Source organism: Nicotiana tomentosiformis, chromosome 1 (genome assembly GCF_000390325.3).
Source record: "Nicotiana tomentosiformis chromosome 1, ASM39032v3, whole genome shotgun sequence".
NCBI lineage: Eukaryota > Viridiplantae > Streptophyta > Magnoliopsida > Solanales > Solanaceae > Nicotiana > Nicotiana tomentosiformis.
Genome location: NC_090812.1, coordinates 98,322,368 through 98,329,569, shown reverse-complemented (window position 1 = coordinate 98,329,569; position 7,202 = coordinate 98,322,368). Strand labels below are relative to the sequence as shown.

Genomic DNA, 7,202 nt, shown 5'->3' with positions numbered 1-7,202 from the left:
AGAAGGTGTTCCTCAATAATTGATTCTTCAATTCTTGCTCAAGTTTTGGAAGATTAAGAAGGGAAACTCACTAGGTCCTCATCCTAGAGGTAAGATTTTATACCCTAACTCTCAATTTTGAATTTTATCTAGAAATGGGTAATTAGCAAGAAAATTGTTGGGCATGAGAGTTGTTTATTTTACATGCATGTGATATCAAGGGGTATAGGAAGATTGTTGAACTAAGTGTTTGATAAAATGCTCAAATGAGCTAAAACCATGATCATCTTCCTAATCTTGATTCAATTTGTTATATTTCTATAATAGATTGAAGTTGCTAAGAATTCCGGAACGTTTTAGAATTTAAGGAAGCTCAATTGAGGTATGTTGGCTAAACTCTTCTTTAAGAATTGGAATTCCCATTATCCTTGTAAATTTCGAGATGTTAATTATAATCGAGTATTCCGATAAGTTTTGTGATGAAGATATATGTTCAATTCGTGTTTAAAATGCTCTTATCATATTGCATTATAAATTGAGGATGTGTCCCAAACTATGGATTATGTATCCTCATGTTATAATTTCTAGTCGTGATTTATGTGAAAGTTATTATGCCAAGTTGTGTAGAGATTGTGATTGTGATACACCTCCACCCGTAGACATTGGGGTGAGGCGGCATGACCGCTTTGTGTGGGGATTATGGTATAGAGATTGTGATTGTGATACACTTCCACCCGCATATATATTGGGGTGAGACGGCATGACCGCTTTGTGTAGGGATTACGATATTATGGGACTGCACCTCCACCTGCTTACATTGGGGTGAGGCAGTATGACCGTTTTGTGTATAGTTTTGGTATTATTGTGGCACCACCACCCGCATATATTGGGGTGAGGCGGCATAGTCACTTGTGTTGGTATTGGTATCGTTGATGCATTTTCACCCGCATACATTGGGGTGAGGCGGCATAGCCGCTTTGTGTAGGTTCTTGGTAATGTGGTTATACATCCACCCGCATACATTGGGGTGAGGCGGCAGGGCCACTTGATTAAAGTTATGGTATTGTACGTACACCTCCACCTGCATACATCGGGTGAGGCGGCGGGGCCGCTTTATGTGAAAATGGTTATAGAGGATCTCATCTTAAATCCTATAAATGTTATTGATAGCTTTTAATAAGCTTGCTATGGTTTAAACGATTATCTATATTATTCTATTGCCGTACTGGTTCATCATATTCATCTTGTATTTCTGAATTCTTAAGTTGGTGTTTAGTTTTCATACTAGTACTATTCGACGGTACTAGCGTCTCTTTTGCCGGGGGTGCTGTATCTTTAAATGGATGCAGGAGGTTCCACAAAAGGAGATATTGATCAGTGATAGAAGTACACCTTCTTCCCAACTCACTTGGTGAGCCCCACTTCATCCCGGGGTCATGTATCTTTTGTTCTTTGTGTATTTTGTTTGAGGTATAGCCGGGGCCTTGTTGTCGGTATTATCATTATACTCATCTTTATCTATAGAGGCTCCGTAAACATAGTGTGGGTTGTATAATGGTGCTGGGGAAGTCAAACTAGTGTGTTGTGCTTGAATTACTATTTCCACTTCAGATTATGAAAAATATGTTTGGAATTGAGACTTTAAAATAAAGTAACCGATGGTAAGAAATTGGTATTGCAAACATGATCACTTTATTGGTTGATTAACGAAAACATATATATTCTATTTATTCATGAATGAGTTTGGGTAGAAGGAAATCTAATAGGCTTGCTCGGCGGGGTTCACTCGGTTGAGCGTCGATCGCGCTCCTCGGTTTTGGGGCGTGACAGGTTTAGCCCCATTTTTATTCATTCCCAACTAGACCTGAGGCAGAGTCATCGGATACGGTCATCACATGTATTATTCCAGTTTTCTATATAGATGCATCAGATTTATTTTATCCGGGTTTGACTTATTCATATGTGTCATCCTATTTTGCTTCATATTTAGATATGTCTTGTTATTCTTTGAGTACTCCTGTTTATGTATATGTGCCTACTGGGGATTCTATTATGGTAGACCAGGTATATCGTACTTGTTTGGTCACTATGGGGAGCTATGAGACTAGGGTAGACCTTCTATTGGGCATGAATTAGCTGTCACCTTATCATGCCATTTAGGATTGTCACGCCAAGACTATAACATTAACCATGCTGGATTTGCCTCGATTGGAGTGGAGATGCACTTTTGTCCATTCTACTAGCTGGGTCATTTCTTATGTGAAGGCTCGGCGTATGGTCGAGAAGGGGTGTTTGGCATATTTGGCCTATATCCGTAATTTTAGTACGAAGGTTCCTGACATGGATTTGGTACCAGTTGTGTGCGAGTTTCCAAAGGTGTTTCCTATAGATTTGCTGGAGATGCCACCCGACAGAGATATCAAATTTTGCATTAACTTAGTTCCGGGCACTCAGTCCATTTCTACCCTCACCATACCGTATGACCCCAGTTGAGCTAAAAGAATTGAAGGAACAATTGGAGGATTTGCTTGATACGGGATTCATTAGACCTAGTGTCTCTCTTTGGGGTATGATAATGTTGTTTGTAAAGAAGAAGAATGGATCGATGCGGATGTGCATAGATTATCGGGAGTTGAACGAGGTTAGTATCAAGAAGAAGTATCCATTGCTGAGTATTGACGGAATATTTTATCAGTTTTAGGGTGCCAAGATATTTTCCAAGATTGATTTGAGATCTTGATACCATTAGGTGAATATTAGGGCATCAAATGTCCCTAAAATAACTTTTTAGACTCGATATGGTCACTATGGTTTTTGGTGATGTCATTTGGCTTGACTAATATGCCAGTAGCCTTTATGGATTTGATGAACCGGTTGTTCAATCCCTATCTGGATTCTTTTGTGATCATCTTCATTGATGATATCTTGATTTACTCCTGCAGTCGAAAGGAGCATGAGCAGCATCTTCGGATCGTACTTCAGATTTTGAGGGATCGTCAATTATATGCCAAGTTTTCGAAGTGTGAGTTCTGGTTGGACTCGGTTGCCTTTTTGGGACATGTTGTATCTTCTGAGGGTATTAATGTGGATCCTAAAAAGATTGAGGCAGTTCATAATTGGCCTAGACCTACTTCAGCTACAAAGATTCAGAGTTTCTTGGGTTTGGCGGGTTATTATCGCCGGTTCGTGGAGAGGTTTTCATCTATCTTAGCTCTATTGACCAAGTTGACCCTTCTGGACCCAGAAGGGTGCTCTTTTCAGATGGTCCGACGAGTGTGAGTTGAGCTATTAGAAGCTCAAGACTGCATTGACTACAATCCCAATGTTGGTATTGCCTATAAATTTTATATCTTACACTATGTATTATGATGCGTCGCGTATTGGACTTGGTGCGGTGTTGATACAGGATGGTTGGGTGATTGCCTACGTGTCTCGATAGCTGAAGGTTCATGAAAAGAATTACCATGTGCATGATTTAGAGTTGGGAGCCATTGTTCACGCACTGATGATTTGGAGGCTTTATTTATATGGCGTTTCATGTGAGGTCTATACTAACTATCGGAGTTTCCAGCACCTGTTCAAGCAGAAAGAAATTTATTTGTGACAACGGAGATGGTCACTGTTGTTGAAAGACTATGATATCACCATATTATATCATCAAAAAAAGGTCCATGTAGTGGCCGATGCATTGAGTTGGAAGGCTAAGAGCATGGGCAATTTGGCATATTTACTAGTGGTAGAGAGGCCATTAGCTATGGATATTCAGGCATTGACCAATCGATTTGTGAGATTGGATGTTGCAGAACCTAGCCGGGTTCTTGCTTGTGTTGTGGCACAGTCCTCGTTAGAACGTATCAAGGCTCGCCAGTTTGATGATCCTCACTTGTCGGTGTTGAAGGACACGGTGCAGCGGGGTAGTGCTAAGGAGGTGGTGATTGGTGATGATGGTGTTATGCGGCTTCAAGGACGGATTTGTGTTCCAAATATTGATAGGTTGAGAGAGTTGATCCTTGAGGAGGCCCACAGTCAGGGGCAGACCCACGTAAGATCAAGAAGGTTCAAATGAATCTGCTTCGTTGAAATTTTTTGATATTTTATCAACATTCTTTGAACCCACTTGATACAAGTTGTTCCTGTGGAAAGATAGTCTAGCGGGTTCAAAGTTTATGGATGTGCGGGAGTTCAAAACTTGATACAGCTTTTGGCGTAGTTTTCTTCTTCATCACAATGTTCATCGCAAGTGCACGTGCATGTCCTTTTAATGCTAAAGGGCCTAATAAATAGGGGGCTAGCATAGTTAATTCTCTCTTTAAATGAAAAGCTAGTTAGTTTATTACCTTAGTGTGTTATATTTTTTTAATGTCTATCTTTAAATTTATTTCCATTTTATTTTATATTTGATCTTCTACTCAAATCCATAAAAATTAATCTACTATCTATTTAACTTCAAAAGATCAAAAAAATTAACAAAGTAAAATTTTACCTTAATTTTGATAAAATATGCAAGTGCAAATCTTGAAATTATTTCCAATTTGTTAGTTCATATTAAACTAGTCTATCCTAAATTGTTTATTTATGTAACATTACTAGAGGCAACAAGCCTAACTAAGCATGATAACAATTTATCAATTATAAGGTACAACAAGTATTAAAGAAGTCATTTAAGGCTTGTAAGGATAGACTAATACAAGTAAGAATAGATTAACTAAGAGAATTTAGAACATAAAATTGCAATTCAACTAAAGCATGGAAAGAGTCTAGGTAGCCCCAACCAGTTAAATACCATGTACAATCCGTGTACCCACTCGTCACCTTGCATTTACAGTTTTCAAATAGCACAAATGAATCAAATCAATACCAATTATATGGGGTAGTCTTCCTTCCCCCCCCCCCCCCCCCAAGTTAGGCAAGACACTTACCTCAACTAGGCCAATTCAACACTCAAAAATAGCTTTTCCCTTAAAGTTTACCTCCACACGGCTCAAATCTAATCAAAATTGACTTAATATCATCAAACAATACTAGAAAAAAATCAATTGCAATAGATAAAGTTAAGACCTTTACACTTTTCTCAAAAAGTCAACTCGGGGTCCGCCCGATCAAAACTCGGGCCCAATGGTATATTCCGACTACGCATGACCCTACGAGCTCATATATATGATTAGTTTCAAAATTCGAGTCCAAATAAACTCTCAAAACTCAATTTCTTATTTTTCAAAAACTTGACAAAGTTTCATAAATTTTCACTTTGATTCACATGATTTTGATGCTAAAATCTAAGATATGTTGATGGAATATTATTAGAAAAAGATTAGAATCACTTACCCAAGGTTTGTAGGTAAAAATCCCCTATGCAAATCGCCTCCTATCGAGTCTGGGGTTCAAAAATGAGAGAATGTGTTCAAAAAATCCATCTCCCAGTCCTTTAACCAGTTGTAGATGTCGCATTTGCGACGTAGGGTTCGTATTTGCGAACCCTCGCAATTGCAGACCAGGGCTCATATTTGGGAACCCTAAAAGCCTTATGCACTATCGCAATTGCGAGAAAAGGCATCGCAATTGCGAACTGGCCATCATCGCAAAAGCGAACAATAGTTCGTAATTGTGAACCAAGCAAAATCCTGATGCCTTAGCAAATGCGAAGAGGTAGTCGCAATTGCGACACCAGAACACCAGATACCAGATTTCTGTAATTTCAGTCCAAACCACTCTGGAACATGTCCTAAACTTATCCGAGCCCTCGGGGCTCCAAACCAAACATTCACACAAATCTATAAATATCATACGAATTCACTCGCGCGATCAAAACACAAAAATAACATCTAAAACTATGAATCGAACACTAAAAGGCATGAATTTCAAAGTAAAGTTCAAGAATTTCCAAAGTAACGACTAAACGTTCGAATCCTATTAAATCAACTCCAAACGACAATAATTTTTGCAGACAAGTTCCAAATACCATAACAGACCTTTCCAAGTCCCAAAATCAAATTTCGAGCTCGATAGCTAAAAGTCAACCTACGGTCAAACTTTTCAACTTCTAATTACCAAGTTTCGGCAAATCAACACAAATCAACCTACGGACTTTCAAAATTAATTCTGGGCATACACCCATGTTCGGATTCACGATACGAAGCTATCAAAGCCACCAAAATACGATTTCGGGGTCATTTTCACAAAAAGTCAAAATTTTGTCAACATTTCTAATTCAAACTTCTATGTTAAGAATCAAATGGTCTAAATCAACCCGAAAGCTTCCCTGAATGAAACTAACCAACCTCGCAAGTCATAAAACTATAAACACACAGGTGTGAAGCAATAAAAGGGGAAACGGGACAGGCACAATTACACAAAATGACCGATCGGGTTGTTATAATATTGAACTTATTACTATTGATATATGGATAATGGACTAAATAAATTATAATTTTTTTTATTTTCGGATATCCAAAAATCCGAAGTACCAAGTCCAATATCCAATCCAAAATCCAAAATCCAAAATCCAATCAGTAATCTGAAAATCCAAACCAAAAATTCAAAAAATTCGGATTTCGAATTTGCCCAAACTATGCCCACCCCTACTTTTAACTAGGGAGAAACCCTCTCTTGTGTCATCAAATTGAGTCCCTAGACGATGCTATTATTGGCGGTCATTTTTAGAGGCAGAGCAAAAATTGAAAGTTCATAGATTCTGAATTTGTCATGAACTAATATCGTTTGTTTTAATTATTCGATTTGCAGTTAAATATGTATATATATTTAACGAAATTTTTAATACAAATATAGAGTTTAATCAAAAATTACTAAGTTTATCGTAGTCTAACCTAATAGTTTTGCTCCGTTCCCGGCCCATCTTCCTCGGTAAGCAACTAATAGCCAGATGCTTATTTTATTTGCTCATAACGAGTTGCCCTTTGACGTGTGATGAAAATATTTACGGAGTAGAGGCGTGAATGGAGGTTAATTTCAATTGGTGTTCATACAATGAAAATGTTAATGTACTCTGAGTGAGCACTAAGGGCGTGTTTGGTATGAGGAATAACAGATAATTGATTACGAGATTAAATTTGAGATGAGTGAGATTAGTTATCCGGGGATTATAGTATACTTTTTTTATCCCTATGAGCGGGTAACAATCCTGAAATATTAATCCCGAGATAATTAATTATGGGATAATTTATTTTCAACCAAAGACCCCTAATAAAATTATTATGAATAGTATT

General features: G+C 37.9%; 1 protein-coding gene across 1 annotated transcript; it reads left to right on the top strand.

The window, feature by feature from the left end:
- Positions 1–3,688: 3,688 nt before the first annotated feature.
- On the top strand, positions 3,689–4,045 carry LOC138907396 (uncharacterized). Its single transcript, XM_070197994.1, has one exon. The coding sequence runs from the start codon at positions 3,689–3,691 to the stop codon at positions 4,043–4,045; it is 357 nt and encodes a 118-aa protein (XP_070054095.1).
- The last annotated feature ends 3,157 nt before the right edge of the window (positions 4,046–7,202 follow it).

Excerpts from the sequence above, each read along its gene's own strand:
- LOC138907396 (XM_070197994.1), top strand. The coding sequence starts at position 3,689 with ATGGGCAATTTGGCATATTTACTAGTGGTAGAGAGGCCATTAGCTATG.